This window comes from Epinephelus lanceolatus, chromosome 2 (assembly GCF_041903045.1).
Source record: "Epinephelus lanceolatus isolate andai-2023 chromosome 2, ASM4190304v1, whole genome shotgun sequence".
Classification (NCBI taxonomy): Eukaryota; Metazoa; Chordata; class Actinopteri; order Perciformes; family Serranidae; genus Epinephelus; species Epinephelus lanceolatus.
The window spans coordinates 37,078,185-37,100,774 of record NC_135735.1 but is presented as its reverse complement, the minus strand read 5'-3'; the positions used below and the strand labels follow the sequence as shown (position 1 = coordinate 37,100,774).

At 39.6% G+C, this 22,590-nt stretch overlaps 1 protein-coding gene across 3 annotated transcripts; it reads right to left on the bottom strand.

The window, feature by feature from the left end:
• Positions 1-801: 801 nt before the first annotated feature.
• On the bottom strand, positions 802-20,689 carry LOC117251192 (retinoblastoma-like protein 2). 3 transcript variants are annotated; one of them, XM_078161355.1, is made up of 15 exons: positions 20,490-20,689; positions 14,725-14,804; positions 14,236-14,342; positions 13,726-13,829; positions 12,974-13,111; positions 12,386-12,550; positions 12,106-12,175; positions 11,864-11,973; positions 11,337-11,513; positions 7,783-7,854; positions 7,457-7,517; positions 3,367-3,444; positions 2,239-2,399; positions 1,959-2,123; positions 802-1,754 (listed from the first exon to the last, which is right to left on the bottom strand). In XM_078161355.1, exons 2-15 carry the CDS (start codon positions 14,796-14,798, stop codon positions 1,497-1,499), a joined length of 1,740 nt encoding a protein of 579 aa, XP_078017481.1. In that variant the 5' UTR covers positions 14,799-14,804; positions 20,490-20,689; the 3' UTR covers positions 802-1,496. The 3 variants fall into 3 exon arrangements, with proteins under 3 accessions (XP_078017481.1, XP_078017480.1, XP_033473135.2); XM_078161354.1 differs by having other exon boundaries at positions 14,725-14,844; positions 20,490-20,688; XM_033617244.2 differs by lacking the exon at positions 3,367-3,444 and having other exon boundaries at positions 14,725-14,844; positions 20,490-20,686.
• Positions 20,690-22,590: the final 1,901 nt, after the last annotated feature.

Below are 22,590 nucleotides of genomic sequence, written 5' to 3'. Positions count from 1 at the left end.
CCATTCCTGCCAATATATTCTTATATACAAATCCCTAAATGGGCAAGAAACGTGCTATATTGCTAACTTCCTTGTTAACTATTTGGCTTCAAAAACACTGCAATCATCTGCTGCTGGTTTATTGGAGGTTCCCAGCAACAGCTAAAAGAAAATTGGGGATCTAACCTTTATGCACTGCACCCCAAAGCTGTGGAACACACTGCCTATAGACATCAGGAAAGCCAGCTCACTAAATATTTTAAACAAAAGCTAACAACATTTTTCTTCAATTAAGCATTTATGACTTTCCTGATACAGGCCTGGAAGGCTTTGTTTTTACACTTTACACTTCAAACTGCTGCAGTTCTTTTGAAATTTTTGTATTGTACTTTATGATTTATAAATTAGCTGATATTGAGCTGTAATGCTTTCTGTGTACTCTATTTTCATATTTGTTTTTTCTTTATAATTGTATTTAAGTGTCAGTTCATAATGCATTGCCTTGTTGGCCTGTTTTATTCTCTCTATTTTCAAATGAAGCACGTAGTGCATGTAATTCCCTTTTGCACTTTGTGCTGCATGTATAAAAGGTGCTATATAAATTAAATTTATTACTATTATTATAACTATTTTCCCCTTTATCATACACACTAGACCTTGAACTTCATGAGCCGGCTTTTTCTTGTAATTTCTTTACCTTCTCTCTTCATCCATGTGCCAGTAGCTCCGCCAAAAATTGAAAGTTAAAACTTAAGTTCCAGCTGGCATCGATTCTTTTTGCTACTTTCAAATGGTTGTATTTGAAAGATGATCTTTCCCTTCTTGGTAATGTGTGATAAGTAACCCTTCACTGAAAACACATTGATCACATCCTTATTTTATGTTTGATAAAAATTTATATTTGAAAATAAATCGTTTGCTTTGAGTGAAGTGCTTGAGAACAAAAAAAAAGTACTTAAAAAAGTACTTAAAAGTCCTTAAATTTCATTTTATAATGTCTGTTGTAACTAGATTTGGAAAAGTATAATATAAGGATGTTTATTACTATATTGTTATTTCTTTCAACATAATTGTATTATGATTCATTTATTTCACTTCCATTTTCAGAGTTAACTTTTTTCATATATGTGAGCTTATTGTCAATGGTTCAAAATCATATAAAAATGTGACACCAAAGTCCTAAAAACCCGGGAAAAACCCTGGTAATAATGTGATGTAAAAACTTTTTTGGTTAGTTTTTAAAACCTGTCTGTATACCTCAAGTACCATTGAATATAGTTTGATGCTGCTGTAACTTCTGCACTTCAAATTTATTTCTACTTTTTTTTTTTTAACCATAATTTTATCTCAGACAGGAGACAAGACTTTGAGCTGACAAAGAATTTGGCCCAAAGTTTTTCTTAACAATAAAAGGATGGAAAAGGAGGAAAACGCTGCTCTGTGCTTTATCTCCAACACCTGACATTGTTGCAGCCTCTGAAACAGGAGCAAAGTGAGACGTCATGCTCCTCTCTGCTTTAGTGCAGGTTAGGCCTTATGACTGGAGATGGTTGGTCCTGGTCCTGGTCCCTTCTTGTCACGCGATCATTGACTACATTCCTGAGTCGTCTCTGCCAGGCAGACTGACCATCCAAACGAATCCTCCTCGCTGGAGGACCATTATCCTCTTCCTCCCCGTCTCCCTGCTCATCCTCTTCTCTGTCCAATGGTACTACATAGTGTCGCCTGTTGGGTGACCTCCCAGTCCTGATCATGTTATTGATCTCACGCAGACGCTGTAGTAATAGGAGGGATATTTTTAGCAATATTTAACTGTCAGTCATTCAGTCATGATGAAATCAGTAATTTAGCTCTGGTCAAAGTGCACAGAATGAAGATGTATATCTAATATCTTCAGTCCACACTGTGCACAAATTAAAATATGATTTTAAGACAACAATTTGATCACTAAAAAGGTTTCCAACATTAAGTCCACAGACCTCTGGGGGGCTTGTGTTGAAGTAGTAGCAGAGTCCAGTAGTAGGGGGGGAAGTGGTTTCTGTATTGTACGGTGAAATGAAGATGGGGTGGCTGCTGGACAGCCGCCGTCTGCGAGGAGACACTTTGTACTGTCGGGGGTATGGAGACAAAGGAGGGGTGTCTCTCTACACAAGAGGGACACAGCATGTATTAGAAGATCCCATCTTAAAGGTGCAGTGATACAGACGCTGACATTATGACAGTTTATCAAAATTCAGGGATTTAATATGGTTCACTTACCACAGAGGTTGGAGCAAACTGCTTAGCAAAGTGCTGCATCTTTGTCGTGTAGATCTGGTTGTAAAACAGAATAAGATTGCCCCTCTCCTCCTGAGAAGGTTCCGGGTAATGTGTTGATGGTGTGTTGGGAGTCAGGATATTGATGCTGTGGTCTCCATTATCTGGAATCAACAGTGTAATAAATGTTAGCTTATCACTGTTTCATTAAAACAAGTTGGATAACCTTTATTGTCTCCAAGGCTTCAACTAAAATGCTACATACAGCTGCAATCAACTTAATATAATGTGTACCTACAAGACAAAGACACAATGATAAATTACAAACAACAAAAACAGAAAAGATATATAAAATGTTGCTCATGCCTTGTTAGATAAGAGATATAAATGCATAGGCATCACAAAACTGAGGAAAGAACTCAGAGCCATAAAACTTTACAGTACAATGTCTCATATTATATTACTGATATAATGCAGGTTCCAAAATTTACACCCTCAAAGTGCGAATTCAGGAAGATTTGAAGTTTGGCAAGTAAATGTCTGAGTAACAAAATAATGTCACAAAAGCCCATGCTGAGTCTTTGTTGTGTTTTGGTGTCACTTATGGGTACGCTGCTTCCCTGCTGTCACTGTTGGAGTTTGACCCACCCACACACACTACAGGTGCATTTTTATGTATGTCTAAATGGTGCTGCAAAACTGACTGTCTCAAGAGCTCCTAGTTTTGTGGCACTTTTTACTCTCTGAGACATCAGCTACTCTGCTCAACTATCACTTGCCTTCTGTCTGCTGCTAGCTCCCATTAGGCTAATGTGTAGTTGAGAGTTATGAGTTGTGCCTATACTTATGAAAATATAAATATTAATAACACAGAGGCAACATAGACTGAACCAAGACAGCAAACTCGTAATGGAGGTCGGGACTTAATAAAAAGATAGCGACCAGGTGTCAGACTATAAGCAGCAGGCATCCAAGAAGAAGCTATGAAAAATGCTGACACAACACTGGCAAAAAATATATAAAGCAGGCTGAAGCTCCAAGCAGACATTAAAGGTCCAATGTGTAGGATTTAGAGGAATACAGAGTGCTAAATGTTAAATTTGTGATGTCATTTTTACCGGTTTTGATCACCTTGTCTGTCCGTTTTAGAAAGAAAGAGACCTCTGTGGAAAAGTTGTCTCGCAGTAAAAACCTCCCCAATGTTGGGATCTTAAGAGAAAACAGTGAAGCGCACATTAACAGGTGCTAGGCTAATGCCAAACAGCCTCAGAGAAACACTGATTTGTAACGTGAAACTGCTTTGTTGCTGTTGTCTTAATCACTTGGTCCGTTTGTTTTGGAGAGGAAGAAACTTCAATGGATAATTCGATTCTCAGTGAAAACCTCCTGTACAATGAACACTAAAGGAATCCTGACCGAGCGAAGTTTCAGCTGGTTGCAATCTACAACTTCACTGCTATAAACCACTGACTCCCCTTAAATCTTACACACTGAACCTTTCCAGCTTGCGTCAAAACGAGATTCAATCTGGGGTTGGCTTTTACTTTCACCTTCACCGTTGAGCGTGTTTACGAACAGTACCTGACAATTCCTGTTTAAAGCAGCTGTGCGGAACTTTTCGTTTTCGTTGATTATAGCGCCCCTTTGGTCGAAGCGGTATGACATCTACAGCATGCATGCATTTGTTTTGGAGAGCGAGAGGATTGACTAACGTCAGGTCAGTCCAAGTAATTAGTGGAAACAACAAAATTACTCAGTAAATTCTCCTGTCGTGTTTCTGTTCTGATCTAATCTGTTGTTGTATTTTGAACGACTAAGGCTACCGTAGTAGTGTGAGCCTCAAGTTATTCTGGGTAATGTAGTAACCGTTGTTGTGCTACTGGAAACAATGAGAAGCAGCCGTGTACGTTCGGTGTAAGGAGAAATAAACAGTTAACAAGTCATCTGCTGAGTCCGCATTATTATGTGAAAAGAATACTCCGACGATTTGGGAGTTATGCCCTTTCTCTATCATTTTCATATTGAGACAACATGATGGATATCTTTTTTGTGTCTGTATGTCCAGTGGCTGGGTCTCAGTGGTTAGCATGGCGCTTATAGGGGGTCAGTACATCTTGCGCGGAGGGATACACTGGTGAGCAACAGCTGCAGCTGGCTCTGGGACAGGTATGCTAGGTCACTCGGTAAAAGCAAACAAAGAGACGACACGGATGATATTACTCACCCGACTGAAAACTGTCCATCAGCTCCTGCAGGCCTGGGCGTTTTTTCCAGTTCATCTTAGGAATCATGAAAAAAAAGTTTCAATTGCGCCAGGATTAGTGATTGCTGCAAAGTTTTCACTCCTTGTGATGCACTCTCTGTGGCGCTTTTCCTCCTGATGATATATCTCCCCAACGATGGTAGCACCAAATCCCATTCTGTGCAGCAAAATGGGAGCGGAGGATTCAGCCTCTCTTCTCGCCCGCTCAGCATCCAACACATGGAGTTCCTCATCTGTGTACTCCGGCTCAAACAGGTACGGCTCTGGGTCTGTGTCCGCTACAAGAAACTCTTCAAAATTGCGTTCAAAGTCGTCCATCGCAGCTACTACAATCCGGAGATATCGCTAGGCTAAATAAACAGCTGAGTTTTGTATACAAGCTACGTCTGTGCCTGCTCACCGGTGTATCCCTCCGCGGATCACAGCGCAGGACGTACTGACCCCCTATAAGCGCCATGCTAACCGCTGAGACCCAGCCACTGGACGTACAGACACAAAAAAGATATCGATCATGTTGTCGCAATATGAAAATGATAGAGAAAGGGCATAACTCCCAAATCGTTGGAGTATTCTTTTATGTGAAGATACACAGTGAAGACATAACATAATCCTAACACAGCAAAGCTGTTACCTGCAGCCTTCGCTTGCAAAGCTAACGCTACATTAGGTCAGTCAAAGTAATTAGTGGAAACTAGGCTGACCAAACGTCCTGTTTTGCCTGGACATGTCCACTTTTCACGTCCCGTACGGGGCGTCCAGGGGATTTTTATAAACTGATGAAAATGTCCGGTTTTCCGTGTGTTTGTGTGTGTGTGTGTGTGTGTGTTAGAGTGCGGCACGGGCCGCATATTTCTGTCCAAACCTGAACTGAGCCCGACATTATTTAATGACCAAAGCACTGAGTTTGTGTCACATAGTTGTTATTGTTACAGGCTATTTAACAGGCCGGGCGTGCTCAGCGGAGAGTGAGACCTCTGTGTTTGAGACGGGAGCGGGCGGCGGGAGCAGGAGGCGGGAGCGGGCGGCAGGAGGTCCGACGCTTCCAGCGAGAGAAGAGGGAGAAATAAAACAAAATAAGATAAAACAGGAAAAACTTGTCTCCCTCTTTTATTTTATTTTCAGCGTTTAATCAAGGCGGAGGCGGGTGGCTGGAGGTCCAAGACTTCCAGCGAGGAGAGAGGTAGAAACAAATAGCCAATGTGTGTCTGTGTGTGTTATGTTCAGGTGTTGTCACGTAAATAACAGAGCCCAAGCAATAAACAGGACAGACATAGGATTTTATTTATTTTTACACTACATTTTCACTGAAAGCTGACCGAATCCAACCCGAGCCCGAGTACAATTTATAGCTACATTTTTAACCAAACCCGGCCCGACCCGTCAGGTACCATCAGGCTCGGATCGCCACACTCTAGTGTTATGTGTCCCCTATTGGGGCCTATCTGAATTTCTGTCTTTGAGAGATATTATTTTGTAATATAACTGAATTTTCTATCCATACATATAAATTTTAAATAAATCAAAATGATAAGGCATCTTTGAGTAAACTGCGAGTATCATTTAAGTAGGCTATGTCGTGGTCGGCCGAGTGTCCTCTTTTTTGGAAATCAAAATATGGTCACCCTAGTGGAAACATGCTAACATGCTAACGTTACACACAAATTAGTAGTAAAGTAAGACCTGTTCATAAATGTTCTGGTGTAGCTCTGAATTTCTTATAAACTGAGGACAACTGCCTGCTGTATATTTGTGTTCATGGTCACAGTTAGGGATGCACCGAAATGAAAATTTGTGGCCGAAGCAGAAGCCGAATATTATTAAACGCTTGGCCGAATACCGAGTACCGAATACCGAATATCGTTGTTTAGTTTTTCATTAGTTTTTGCAGATGAACCCCCTCCAGATTAGTGTTGTCACCAAGTGTGGTACCAAAATTAGGACCCACTGTGCGATACCAATGAAAATACCATGGTTCTGAGTAGTATCACGATACCACAGCGAAAATGAGGCAGATGTGCCTTTTGTCATTTATTAAAAGATAAATCACTTTTCTATAATACATCAATGATATTTCAATGGAATAAATTACTTATTGACTTATTCATACTTCAAAAACAGCATCAATGAGTGATGAACATAGGGGGGATCAAAATAAAATAAAAATCAACCAGCCACCCTCCTCCCCTGACAGTCCCTTCATAAGTGACGAACAGTCCCTAAAGTGCGGTGAGGTTTGTGGGCCGTGAACGGCTCGTTTCTCCTCTGACATATCACGTACGGTCTGTGTTCGGCTGGCTCAGCTGTTCAGATACTTCTGGGCAGTCATGACACCAAGAAGAGGATATTATTGGAGCCAACTTCTCCGTCACCCGGTAAGCCAATGGCCGCCGTAATTGACAGGAATACATTACTGTCTGTGTCTGTGACCTAGTCACAGTCACAGATAATTTTAGATGATGCTCCTTTGTTATCTGCCATGACATCAAAAGTACAACCAAGTCCTCATAGATACATCTCTGGTAAAACTGTTAGGTGTTATGTGTTCAGCAATGCCCGTTGCATACTGCTTACTCGAAGAACACTGTAAACACGGCTCCTTCTTCTTCTGTGGTTTAATCGCTGCGGGCTGCTGCCGGCGAGCAGAATCACTTCCGCCTCAGGTGCCGTATTCTGGTTAGCTGACTTCCGCTGTGTGTCCGACCCGAGCGAGGCTACGCTAAATAGCCATATAGAGAAAGGCTTTTTTGTCGCTGTTGGGTTCAAATAAATATGCGGATCTTCAAGGGGGGGTGATACGAACTAGGGACAGTTTTATTAATGGTAAAAAGTTCCGCACAGCTGCTTTAATATTTGTAAATTAGCTTGTATTACACCACATTGTATCATGATGTCCCATCATAATGTTAATTCTGCATGCAGATGAGTGAGTGAGGTATTTTCTAACTAAAGGGTTCTTACTGTTGTTTCCAGTTCGAGAATTTTCGGTGTCTCTTCCAGAAATCAGCACGCTTTTGCAGACCTAAGAACAGAAGATGTCTGTGTTCATAACTAATGAACTATTATAGCTATACCACACACTCAAATACACTCTCAATTTGATGACATAGTGTTAATACTCAGTAACATCTTAAGTCATACATCTTATATTTCAATTATCCAATTTTTTAAGCCAATCCACTTCCTCAGATGGCGGTAACAGTGACTTCAGGTTTATGTATCAACTCCACTGTTTTCTTTATGGGTCAAAGGGAACATACAGGAATAATCTTAAAAAAACAACATACACTTTTGTTGGACAGCGGCTGAGACTTGTAGCACTTCATTATGCGTTTGAAGGGTATCTCCACCTTGGTAATCTGTAAAAGCAATGCCATAAATTAGCAACTGATTATGTATTTTGTACAAGTGCTGTTACCGTACATGCCGAAATTTACATGAAGTAAAACTATTGCCTAAAAAAATTCAAATACAGGTAACATTAATTACATTACTGACCTGATGCATAAAACTTGGTTTAGATTCAAGACTAAAACGGTTTGTGTACACAAGGGCAAAATGTGCATCTGCATTCTTTTTGTCAGATTTATAAACCTTTTTTTTTTTTTTTTTTTTTTTAATAAATCTTGATAATTGTGCCACTGAGCGCATGTGTGCCAGTCTCATTTCTACACCCACATTTAACCAGTAACAGACGTAGAAACGCCCTGTTTGCATATCGATAGTTGTGCCTCTCCACCATTCACTAGACCTGTCAATGAGAAATACAGACTGTGACACATGGATGAGGTTGTCCAGTGGTGCCAGAGCAGTTGTCATTATACACGACTGTTGTGAGCATCTGTACCAATTATTCAGCAAATTTCTGCAAACCATCATTGCGGTTGAATATTAGTCATTATGATTGTTACACATCAGAATAATGATCAATGAATCAGCACTCATGATTAAACTGACTTTACAAAGTGCTTTACAGAGTAACATTAAATGATCATTAACCGTGTGTACGCCTGGTATGAAGAATGTGTGAGATGCGCACATTCTCACCGCACATTGGGCCTTATTCATTAAAATGTGCACAAAACTGTTCTTACTAAAATGACGGGCTGATTTGATTCTTACCACTGAATGTACATTTGTAAATCAGAATCAGGCATGTGCCCACTGTTGCATTCATCACACTGCCACGCCCTTATTTCTCTATACAAGGAAATCAGTTTGCCCAGAGTAGAGGCTGACATTTTTTCGGGAGTCCCACGGGTCACGTGATTCCCGTGGGATTCACATGGGATGGGAATCAGTTTCACTATTCTTCACGTGATTGGGACGGAATGGGAAAAAAAGTCAATGGGAGCGGGCGGGACTGGGAATCATAATTAGGCCTGTCACGATATGCGATAAGTCGGTTAATTGCATGGTAAATTAAAAGCGATTAATTGCCATATTAATGCGTGTTTGTTTTCCTTGTCTCTCTCCACCAAAGAGACTGGACGACAAGAGCGTTCACTTCCGTGCATTGTCTGGCAGCCAGGTGAGTTGGTTCATTAGCGTAATGAACAGAGGGAAAGCTCTTGTCATCGAGTGTCTTTGTCTCTGTGGGGGAGGCGGGGCTATGGGCTACACACACACAGTGCGATCTTCGTGAGGGGGAGACGAGGCGGAGAAGAAAACAGAGAGTTGAGCGTAAGAGAAAGACATGGAACTTGTTCCTAAACCAAATGCCACTGCCCGTGTGGGAGTGATTTGGATTTAAACCAAATGACAGAGGGCAGCCCAGTAATTTGGACGAGCCGGTGTGCCGGGTTTGTTCCAAAACCATCTCAACAAAAAGAGCGAATACAACCAACTTAACTGCACACCTGCTACAACAGTAACATGCTGCTCTAACACTGATGCTTCAGTATTAATAATCTAATGATGCCATATATAATATCAGTCAGAGGAACCAAACACTACTTCTACTGCAATACTTTAACTACATTTTTCTCTCTCAGAACTGGTTCTTATGTGTGATCCATGTACTATTTTTTTTTTTTTTACTGTAACTGAAACACAACACGGGAGCTGGATGGGACGGGAGTCATTCTTGTGGGATTGGGACAGGAGGGATTATTTTTGTAGGAGTGGGATGGGACGGGACTGAAAATCCACTCCCGTGTCACCCTCTAGCCCAGAGGTGTATCATGGGGAAAGTGGTGAACGTGTTTCTAGGCCCTGACACACCAGTGTCGGATAGTTAGTGAGCGCCTGTGAATGTAACTGCTGTCAGAAACGGCTGATAAGCCATATGTCACTCTCCTCAAACATGTTCAAACATGTTTGTCTCTGATGTGCTCTCTCCTGAAGGCAGCAAGGTTAGATGTGCTATCTTAACACCGGGTAGATCAGAATCACTTACATATCCTGATGACAACAACAACCCTTAAAATAATATCATGGCACTAGAAATTGGTGGGAGTAGCAATCATCAGCCGACAGACAGATTTAATAGCAACAATTGAATCCAAAACTGCTACAAGTCAGTACAGACACTCTCATGTACTCCCATCTAAGCTATGACTGAGACCCTCAGTTTTTATATTGTAACATTTTAATCAGGATGATAATTGATGAGGATGAAATAAGTGCATGCTTTAGTAAATTACTAAATGAATGGTCTTAAATATTGTTGTCTATGAAAGCCATTATGCCTTTGTGCCCGCTATAGCTGTAGCCAGAGGCATTATGTTTCAGGTTGTCAATCCGTGCGTTTGTCAGCCCCAGATGCCTTGAGGGAATTCCTTCAAATTTGGCACAAACGTCCATTTGAACTGAAGAATCAGTGATTGGAATTTGGTAGTTGAAGGTCAAAGGTCAAGCTGACCTTACAAAACATGTTATTGACCTTAACTCAAGAATTCTTACCCTTAACATGACAAAACTTTACACACATGTCTAATAGGATATAATGATGAAGTCACGACATTTTATATCCAAAAAGTCAAAAGTCACCTTCACTGTGAAACCATAATGTTCTGCATAAAACACTTTTCTGGTCATTATTCAACATCATATCTGAGGAACAGAAGGGAGACATTTGGTCAGATACTGAATTGGTGACACTAATCTTGAGTGCCCACCTTGAAACTGTGCTGATTGTATAGATCCTCTATTCTGCCGGAGTGAAGATGTGTGTGAAGCATCCATGCTTTCACAGACATGGATGTTAACTGAGAGAAACTTGGTGTGTGGAGGCATATAACCGTGGGGCTATAATTCTTGTGTAATGAGTGCAGTTTTAATATGCTATGCATTTAGTTAAAATGTGTGTGTTTACATTTTCTAAGACAGCCGGTCTTCATCATTTGTGCCTACGCATGGTCTGAGGCAGTTCAAAATGTATTCCCTTAGTATAAAAAAATTCAGGTGAGAAAGTATTGAGGAACCCTGGATTTCTTCTAAAACATTCGTACGCACAGTTTAAGCACATATTTGTATGTAGGCGCTGTTTTTGAATGAGGCCAATTGTTCATTTATAAATCCCAGTTTATGTGTGGGAAAAGGCGTACACATGTTTTTTGTGTGTACACAGTTTATGCACCTGGTCAATGTTACATAAGGTAGCCTTTCAGTAATGGCTTTTTGAGGCTTCTGGCCTCACACATGGCTTTAGGGTTAGGGTTATATCATTCCCTGTTGGTTTGGCATGCTCTTGACAGTGCTTCAGTGGATAGTGTGGATGTAATAGGATGAAAGAGTAAAAACCATGTGGACTACTCCACAAACATTCCTGCATATACACCAGCATGTCTACCAAATCAGCATATGACTATAAAAGGTGCCAAGACTACTGTCAGCCCACCTTAGCTATGATGTAGATGGCACACATGAGCAGTTGGTCCAGGTGACGGTCTACCATGAGGTTGGTGCAGTGGACCAGAGAGTACTCAAAGCAGGTCCAGATTTTCAGACGCAGCTCATCTGAAATATCCAGTGTGGAACTCAGCTCCCTCAGACGCTTCCCCATCAAACTGTAGACCTGAGCCAGAGAGCAAACACGACCACACGTAACGTATCATCTCCAAATATTCCAAACAACAATTCCTGAGAAATAGTTCTTATAAATGTAGTATAGAGAGAAAACAGTTATCTATAGTTGGCCATTTGTCAGCTGGACATGAGCTGAACACCACAAAATGCTGTCACTAACTCGTGCTTCGTTTTAATCATCTTTAATATAAAAATATCAACTCAAAGATTAGCTGACTTTTCTCTCTTGATAGAGGAGTGGTTGTGGTTGTGGCTTGTGGTTGCGGTTGTAACTGTGGCCCCACATAACAGTTATCATCACACTCTAGGAGAATGCTATGGTGTGCTAGATTAACTGACCTGGCGAGCGAACACATGGAGGGAGTTGCTTCTCTGAGGCCTGTTTACAGCTGATGGGGAACGCTGCTGGTCAGTGCTGGTAGACGGTTCAGCTCCAAAACTGAGATTCACTGACAAAAACAGTGGGTGCATAATAAGAGTACTGCAGTCAGTGTACAACTAAGGAGTGTATCACATGTATTAAATGCAATAGAATTACAATAATGTGAACAAAAGAAGAGCTTTAATACACTGCATTGTACCTCCTGGCTGATTGCTCTCAGGTTGAGAGTCTGCTCTCTTTGGATCTTCGAGCTGTGTAGGAAGCATCACCTGCATATGACATAAAGCCCTTGTTAAAGCATGTACTGCGTGTGCGAAGAAACACTGTCCTTCTGATACTTACATACAGGTCCATTATTACATCTCTAATTTACTTCAACTCAGAACCTTGTCACTGGCATCACCTTGGAAGAGCTTTGAATATTAAATCTTAGGTAACTCCTGGTGCCAGGTAAAGTGTTTTTGTGTGTTACTGCCAACCTGTTGGCAGGCAGACAGATGGCCCTCATTGGCTCTGATGTCCTCCCACAGCGGTGAGTCGCTGGTCCAGGCCAAGCTCTCCAGAATTTTCTCTTCCACTTGGGCGAGGTGTCTGAAAACATGATGAGGCAGGCCCGCTTCAGCCCGCAACACCGGCTCAATCACCTGTCACACCACAGGGGACAAATGGAGGATGGAGGTATCCTCAAAGTTAGAGGTAGTTGGGGACCAGATGGGAAACTATCTGAGGAAAAAAGTCTCTCCAAATCTCTCCACCCCCCTTTAGAAACTTCTGGTTCCTGTAAGTCATGAATGTAACCATATTTTCTGCTGTGGAGCTTTCCCCATGAAGTATTCTAACAAGTGTATGTGTTAAAGTAACACACACTGAATTCACATCTATATTGGCAAATGCAAACCATGACAAATATTTGCAAACGTTTGTCTATGCGCACTCTCCTGTATCATGGACATTTATTAAATTACATGCATTTTTCTTTGAATGTCGATAAATGTGCACACAACAGACAGTTACACACTTACTGTAAGCATACGCTATACATCAAACTAAGAAGCTTGGAAACACACCTTCAGAAAGTGGTATGGTGCCAATTTTAAGATCTGAAGGAGCAGAGGAAAGTCACATGGTAGACGGTTTGAGGATATGGTAATCTCCAGACAACAGGCCACCAGACAGGACTGGAAAAGCTCATTCCCCAAGATGCCCTGCGACAAAAACATGCACAAGCACAAGTGATTTACTTTAAGCACAGTTTATTGCAATGCGGATGTGACGTTGAGGGTTTTCAGGTGCCAAAGTAAAAACTTATGAATGTGTAAAATAGTTATTGATATTTAGGCCTATTAAAAAGTTATTTGAATTGTGTGGGCCAGAAATAATTTTCAACCACATCATGATATGGATATTATTTATAAACATTTCTGTTATTAAACACATGTAGCCTGATATAAGACTATACATGGGATTTCTATCTTATTATCTGCAGGGACAGATGAGTAGGCACTATTCATAAACTTGTATGAAATATATATGAATATGACAGCAGCAATAGTTGAACATTTCCACAGCAACGAGTAAAACGCGAGGACTGTCTGTTAGCCGCCTGGAGTCTCTGCCCCTGCAAACTTTACGTGATGACAGTAAATATGTCACACTCCGTACAACTGAAGTCTGCGAGGGCTCAGTCTGCAGGTCCAGATGGCGGACATTTGGATTCAGCCTATAACATATTCAGTATCACTCAGTGAGTTTTCATGCAGTGCTCCTCCTGTTTGCCACCACAGTTCCATTTGTGGCCTCAGGGGGGTGGTACACTCACCGAGATGTCACTGATGCCCTTCCTGTCCCTCTCTTGACTGGCAATGTTCTCCAGGATCCTGTAATACCAGATCCCAGCTTGATAGCAGCACTTCACTGCCAGTTCTGTGAACGATATCACACGGATTATGACATGTGACATGTATCAACAGCAAGAGCTTTATTCCAGAAGCTAATACCTGTCATTAAAAAACAGCTAGCTCTCTGATCATGTAGGGATTTAAAATACTGTAGGCGAGCAGACAGTGGTTCCCTGCTGTGCTCAAACAGACACTGTTGTTTCTGGAAAACAGTGAATATTAAACATGTGGTCTGCTTTGTCTCTGACTGGGCGCCGTGTGTTGCCATTGCCAATCATAAAATTCTGGGCTATAAACCAACCAGCACATTGTGAAGGCCATAATCATCTCTCCTCCAGAAATACTGAACATAGGGTAACAGTGTTTCTTTAAATCTGAATGAAACTACTATCACTGTCACATCCGTCATCTCATTAAATAGGTTAGTATACCATTGGTGTTCTCATTTCCTGCATTGTCCCTGTGGTGTTGCAGAAATGTGTCCAGCATACATCTCAGTCTTGTTTTAATCTCCTCAGTTGGATCTCTGGAGCAGGCCCTGTACCAGAAGAATCATGGTGGTTAGTATGGAAGCAGAGTGGTTGAATGACCGGGAGATATGAAACAACTGAAAAGTAAATAAAAGCCCTCACTGCAATTGTTGAAGAATTTAAATAGACATTTCCTGAAGTAAACAATGTTTACACATGGTGAAACAGTCTCAGTGCCTAAGTGCAAACCTGTGGGCTGTCTACCAGTATACCACATGTTAAACACAGTAAGCAGCCCCTGTTATATTTATGGTAGGTGTCAGATCTAACATGCACGTAGGAGATACGGGTCTACACAGGCACTGATGAATTATTAACGTCGTAGATCTGAGATTCCACACAGACAAAATGAGCAGTGTATGAGTAACACACTGAGACTGTAGAGCTAACCTGAACATAGCCATCAGGCCTTCACTGGGGCCAATCCTTGGCCATCTCTGGTTAGCCTGAGGCCCGGTTGCCATGGTGACCTGCACACTCACACAGGAGAATCAGAGCAGGAATGGGCACCTAAACAAGGGAAAGAACGTTAGAAAGACTGGGAGACAATTAGGGCTCATGACACACTGCAGTACAGTACAGTACAGTACAGTACAGTACAGTCAGTCAGCCACAGAATAAATATGACTTTTAAAAGTGGCAGAATATGTCATTTACATAGTTTGCTTTTTTCACTCTTTCTGTGTATGGTATGTTTACATCAGTCCAATGCTACTTTTGTAACATGCCAGACGTAATGACAACACTGTGTCTTGCACAAAAACCACAGACTATAGAAAAACCACAGAATGTAGCAAAACGGCTAGCTTGGCTATTTTCAAAACTAAAAAGATCTTCTTACATCACCTCTAAATCTCACTTATATATTTCATTTGAACTCAAACACAAATATACAAAACCATGTAGTGGATGATACATCTTGTAACTAAGTCACTGACCCAGTCAATACAATGGTTATCACCCATTCTGAAGAATTGGGACAAACCGTGTCCTACGAAAAAAATAGAATAGGAAGAACTTTATCCACAAAAGAAAATTCAGCTGTCCAGCAGCTCATAAAAGACAAAAAACAACTGCACAGCATCAACACAGTGGTATTAAAACAGACATCAAATAAAATAAGTTAAGAATAAGTGCATAAATAGAAATTAAATTAAAATAAAATTGGCCATTTCACAGTCCAGTCCAGTTGTGGCTAACGTGATGTGTGTGTGTGTGTGTGTGTGTGTGTGTGTGTGTGTGTGTGTGTGTGTCTGGATTCAGTTGTTAGACAGAAAACAAAACAAAAAAAATAATACTAATAATAAAAAACACCCTTAAAATTATAACTTAACATGCTAATCCAATTTTTTGAGTGAAGCATTTTTTAAAAAGATTTATATGTACTGTATGTATGAAATAAATATGACATATGTAATATTCTTCTTCTAGACTTGCCCTGTGCCAGAAAACATCCTTCTCCCAGAAATTAATTCACAATTTCAAACAATTAAAAATTTCAATTATATTTTTTGTGAAAATGCCGGCCCTTTAAAGATGTGCCCCACATATTTGTCAACTCCATCATATTCCTACAAACACATTATTTATCAGGCACAAAAGGGGTCAGCTATATCCTAATGACTCCTGTCTCACTTCCTGGTTTTCAAAAAGGCGGAAATGCTGCTCAAGTACGAGTGAGCTTTCCATTTTTACATAAATTCATTAAATAATATGGCTATCAGGTGTCTCTCAACTATCACAGCTCAACTCTGCGGCCCTTCTAAAACAAAACTGAACAGGATTTATGGTTTGAAAATGTGCATTTTGATTTGCATTAAGGCAACTTTGCAAACTAAAATGGCTACTCAGTACGACTACTGTGATGTTAATAAATATATACATTTTTGTCAAATCTGTCAGCGCTTATCTGACACCCATGCTGACGTGGGTGACACACCTCAGTTCTCTTTAGGTATTGAATAAACCATATATGTTTTCATATTTTTGTGTTGCAATATTAAATTTCAATATATTGTCTCATCCCTAGTTGTAATTGACACCGTCTGGTGAATTCTCTATTTTCTATGTAAATGTTAATTTTTGTAAAAATCTAAAAAAAAAAATCAAAAACAGAAGATTCGTGTTTGAAACAGTTTCTGTGCTTCCAGATTTATTTTTCTTATATTTGTGTAATATTTTGTATTTTATATGACGTCAACTCCGTCATAGAGAAGTCACCTCCATCACTTTTTTTCTGTTATATTCATTAATGTTCACAATGATTTATAAAATGAGTTTATATCAATCGAAAGTTTCTGTGGTACACCTAATGTATGTTCTTTGTGTTATAAGTGAGGTATGTTTTTTTTTTTTTTTATCACAAAGTTGTGAGTGGACAGGGTTATAATGTTTGTTTTTCTTAAATTAAAAAGACATAACACTTTTTTTAATTATACAGATAAATAGATAAATAATAATAATAATAATAATAATAATAATAATAATAATAATAATAAATAATAATAATCTCATATTTAATGTAACAAAAATTATTAAACATTTCCATCATGTTTTATAATATGATTCTACGACTTGTGTGTGCCTACAAGGGTTAATAGCCAATACATTCTTTTAAAATATATTTTACTGGCATAATTGAAGAGCAAAAATTAACCCCCCAAAATTAAGGTTTTGTCCCAGTTGTCAAGAATGATTGTTATAGCATTAAACTCACTGAAAACAGCGTGTGGTTAAATTAATGTGTATGAATATTATGTAGTAAATTTAAGAGGTGCTGGTAAGTGGATTGTTGAGGTTTGAACTTAGGTCAGAGCTAGGCTGGCTGTTTCTTCCAGCTGGCAATGATGATGATTCACGTGTGTAATTGTACATGTCAGATGGGAAACCTTCCCAAACATGGACTGCTGCTCCACCTGGCAGCAACACTGATGTACAGTGGACACGTTTATTATTTAGTAGGTTAGAGAATAGTTCCTGTTGGCTGATGTGTTGAGTCTGTGACAAGAGGAATACTTCAGATGCCAGAGAAGACTCATGTCTGTAAGAGGGCTCGGCAAACAAGATCATTTTAGGCTTCACAGACTGTTGTGTTCTGTGTCAGCGTCCATTAAAGGAGCTTTTGTTCCACGCTGTTTAATGTGAAAAATGATCACAGGTGATCTGAGGCCATGTGTCATCTCCAACACCAGCATTTAACTTGTTACTGGGAATTTTTGCATTGTTGTAGACCTTGTGGTACTCTTACTTTGAATGCTCCTTCCTCCACTGGTACCGGCCCGTCTTCTACCTCGGCCATTTGAGTTTATCTGCGTGTGTGTTTGTTCCCTCCTCTGTCCCGACTGAATGGAGACTCTGTTTCTCTAATCATTCCCACATGTGCTGTTTATCATTCAGGGTTACTGTCCTCACTGAGTCAGGCAGACCTCAGAGTGCAGTGTCTGCAGACGACATGTGGTGATACATGTATGTGTGTGTGCGTGTGCATGTGTGCGTGTGTGTGTGAAAGAGAGAGATACAGAGAAAAAAACACAAGCGAAAAGGCTGTTAGGAAGCAGGGAGAGGTTGTAGGATACTGAACTGTGATTTTGTTTGGTCATCTGTGTGGTCTTGTAAGTCTTCACAGGCTGGGTAGTGTGTGTGCAGGTCACCAAACATGACCATAATGACCGTACTAAACTATTTTTACTAAACGTCCTTTATATTTCCTCTTCACGGAGCCACCTTGAGCCCAAAAAATGTATTTTGTCTCTTCAGGAGAATCTTTCAGTAAACACAGTCAGTCTAGCTGTCTGTTGTAAGGTTTACTCCCACACAGGCTGGTATTCTAAATGACAACACACTTTGAAAATTACCCTTTCTGTCCAAGGAGAAGTAGCTTTACTGCTAATAGCTTTTATTAGTAACCAGCTTTGTTTCAGTCAAACAGTTTCTCCCTCTGATGACGCACATTGTTACGTTCAAAACTCTCAGAAGCACAAATTCAGGGACTGATATCTGACCGCGATCTTCCTTTTAATCCTCAAGCATGACAGTTGTTCACTTTTGCTTCATTCATTTCCCTTGACACTTCTCCCTGATAAGGTCCCTTTTATCTAGTGATGATCTAAATGAATTTGCTAATGGCATTAACCCTTTAAGTGTTGGGGTCAGGGTTAGAAATTTTAAGATTAAGATGTTGACATCAAAGAGCTTCTCATGTGCCAGAGTGAGGCCTAAGATCCACCAGTGGCCTTATTTGGTGTATAAATGCCTAGTTTATTGACAATTTGATGAGGTTGAGATGAAATATATTTATTTCTATGGTACTGGTAGAAGTACTTGGCAGGACTGTGTATATAGCTGTAGATGAAAATCTTGTTGATTGACTAAAGAACTAAAGAGTTAAGTAAGAATAAAAGACGAAGGACGAGAGAAATCGCTGTATTCCTATATGTCTGTGTGTGTGTGTGTGTGTGTGTGTGTGTGTGTGTGTGTGTGTGTGCGCTAAGAGTGTGAGAGTGTAAACTAAGACACAACAATAATAATAAATATAAGGCACAAAGAGAAGAAACACTGGCACAGGGTGTCTGCAGATATAACCAAGTTAAATTTAAGACCTTTTTTTTTTACACCACCTTATATGAAATTTAAGACCAAACCTGCAATGGCAATACAAATTATATACTACTATATTGTTAGCCTCATAGCATAATTGCCCGAGTCATATTTTAAGGTTTTCAGAAAAGACAAAAAAAACCCCACATTTTTCAGCAAACACGTAAGAACTTGTGTCACACATGTAAGTACTCCTTCCGAGTGAACACACTGATGTCAGTCTGTCCAGTGACTGTAAAGAGTCATTGGGTCTGTCAGGCTGGAGAAATCTTTGCAGTAATGTGACTGAAAATATTTAAGAACCATCAAATCTGAATTTAAGACAGGCCTTATATTAAGAAAGCTTAATTTAAGACATGTTAAGACCTTTTAAGGACCTGTAGACACCCTGTGGCAGTTATTTTAAAATAAATAAATAAAAAAACTTTGTCACCATGGCATCACATATTTCCTACTGATTCATCTAAAGTCAAACAGCTGCTGCGGGGAACAGAGACCTTACAGACTCTTTCCTCTGAGTGAGCTTTAATGACATCACACAACTGCAGCTAAGCTAAGTAAAAGACACAACATATACTTAAATCAGGAGAGCAGACAGTATGTTTTTATATCATGCTATCTCTTTATCAGTCAAACAACATGTCTGAATTGTTTCCACAGCAGCAGGGTTATGACCAGGCATATCTCTGTAGCATGACAACACCCACAACTACACACACAGCTACACACACACCTACTCATGCATATGAATCACAGCCTGGATCTGAGCTGTCATTACCTGATTAAAAGTGTCCTGATTTGTCCTGAGATCTTTGTTCATCTTACTTTGACAACAGATTGGTTGCCGTTACAATGCCACTGCTATGAGCCCCAGCAAAAAAAGAAAAAGCAAGTCAGCAGTGCATGCCTGCCGAACAGTCATAAACTGGACTGAAATAAAATAAAAAATGTCTTAAGTTAAGTTTTTACCTCGCCCAAACTATTGTTGTCATGCTCCATTATCTTCCTCATTCTGCCTTTAATGTAATATGTAAAATATCTTCATGCATTTTATGGAAAGAAACAGCGTTCTATGTGTCATACTTTGACACTACATGCTTAGATGGTCTTTTGTTTTTTCTGAAGTCAATTTACACTCTGAGAAATGTATAATCTGCTGCCAATTTCTGTGGGTTACACCCATTTCCCGTTTCCTCCAGCCTGGTCTTCACTGACAGAAGTTACATCAAAAAAATGGCCTTACTTTCACTTTCATACACGTGTTTTAACATTTAAATGTCACTGTAGTTAACTGAATGACTGTCCTGTGTGATAATCAATAAAACTTTATTGACAGTGCACACAGGCCTGGCTGCAACAGAGCCATTTACAAAGGTCAGTGATTAACTGTGTAAGGTCAGACTGTGCTGCAGCATTCACTAACTCATGCAGGAGAAGATGATGACAGGGTTACAGTTTGGTTTTCAGACTTTTCATGCAACATGTCAGTCAGGTCATCCAAGTGCAACTTTTGACTTACACACAAGATAACAGTCACAAAGAGGGTCAAAGTCACTTACCAGAATTGGGAACGTTTAGTGAGCCAGATTTGGGCTCCTCTGGTCTAAGGATCCCCCTGCACGTCCCTCATGTCCGGCTGGTAGCAGAGGAGTGGAGCAGCATGGTGTCAACCTGCTGCTCTGCACACTGAGGAAGTTCACATCATTGGCCTCTCTCAGACAAGCCCCAACTTGTCACTTGAGTCTTGTTGCTATGAGAGGCAATGAACAGTTGCAGAAGTAACCTACACAGGCCACTGGGCGCCACCAAGAGGAGGAGGGGAGGACTTACAGTAGAGAGGAAAACCTGTTAACCCTTTGCTGTACATTTTAAGCAGTGTAACTGTTGATACACAGATGTCTGGCCAGTACACTGTTTCTAAGCTTGTGGTGTAGGTGAAGATAATTTGGGAAAAGTTTATTATGAATTTTAAAACCAGTAAGTGTCATGTGAAGAAGAGGATTGCACATCAAGGTTCATAACATCAACCAATTATATAATTTTACATACATTTAAGATTTAAAGGATTACCATAATTTGAACATAGTTCTAAAAATCTTTATTCAATACTTATGTACTTAATCCTGCATTACATTAAGCTATAAATTAGCACTTAAAGAATCCTATAGTACTTTTTTTTTTCTTTTTTTTTTTTTTAACTTTATTTACTTGTACTCTAAATATTTTTTACTTTAAATGACCCCAATGTGCCAACATGATATTCATTCATTCTTTTATTCATTTTCCGTAACCTTTTATCCTGTTGGGGGTCGTGGGGGAGTATAAAAATTAAAATTTAAAAAATAAATTAAGTACAGAGCTGGTGGGGATTCCAATAAAAAATATGCCTCCATAAAGTCATAAATTTATGAGATACAAACTTGGTTATTTTCTGAGATTTAAGTGGTAAATTTGCAAGAAAAAACCCCAACACAAATCTATGATAAAAAAAAAACCTTAAATATTCTCTGAAATTATAAAATGTGAAGGAAAAAAAAATGAAATTCTCTGAGATTTAATTCACAAGAAAAAAATATTTGGAAAAAAACAAACAAGAAACACATATCTAACCCTAAACATGACAATGGGCCTTTGCTAGATTGACAGTAAATAGTATTACTAGATAAAAATGGCTAACTGACACAGATTTACATATATTAGTACATGGTTAAATAAACATATGGTATTTTAATGTATTTATTGTACATTTTCTTGTTAATTTATGATTGTAATCTCCGAAATTTTGAGATTTTATTTTGAAGTCACCTCTCTTCCCCCTGCTTCTTTTGGTTTTCCTCTTAATGTTACAACTCGAAAATTGATCCTAAGGATATTACTGCTATGTTAGTAACCACTGTTTTCTGATTTGTAACTCTAGCACTCTGATTAAATAAAAGGAACCATTTCAACTTAAAGTAGAGGGGAAAATGCCACGTTAGGCTTCAGCTACCTCAATTAAAGCAAGTACAGTTTATTTCCTGTCACTGGAGCGTGCCTAGAAAAGCTTTCATCCAAGTTCACAAGGAAATACTTTTCCATGCCTTCTCCCACTGGCCTGAACACTGCCACTCACTGTGGACAGCAGACTCAGTGCCAGTGTGGAAAACAAATTGGAGCAGAACAGTGTACACACATGAGGAGGACAAGAACCATAAAGTTCCTGACACTGATGACAAAGCAACAGGCAAAGGCACACTTAATTGATAGTCAGAAGAATATGTTTAATAAAAATAATTAAACCTCAATTTCCTCTATAGAACTTCATAGAAAGTAATCCAATAAATTACAAATGACTTTTAAGACGCGTTGTCCTGCACTACATAAAGAATTATTTTGACTACACAGACCACAACTTGCAAATATTACAACTGTCCAATGAAAAAAAAAAAAAAAAAGACAAAAACTGACCAAGGTGACATTTAGGATATTATCAAGCTTAAAATCAAAATACAAAACCAATGATGCTAGTTTTGTCATCTCAGTGATTACATGTATGAAAACGGAAAGAAAACCTCGCTGTACAGCAGTAGTGTGTTTTGTCATTCCTCTTGCATATTGGTCATTGTTTACTTGTGTATAACGCAGATTCAACACTGCCTCGCTCGCACTAGCAGTGCGTTG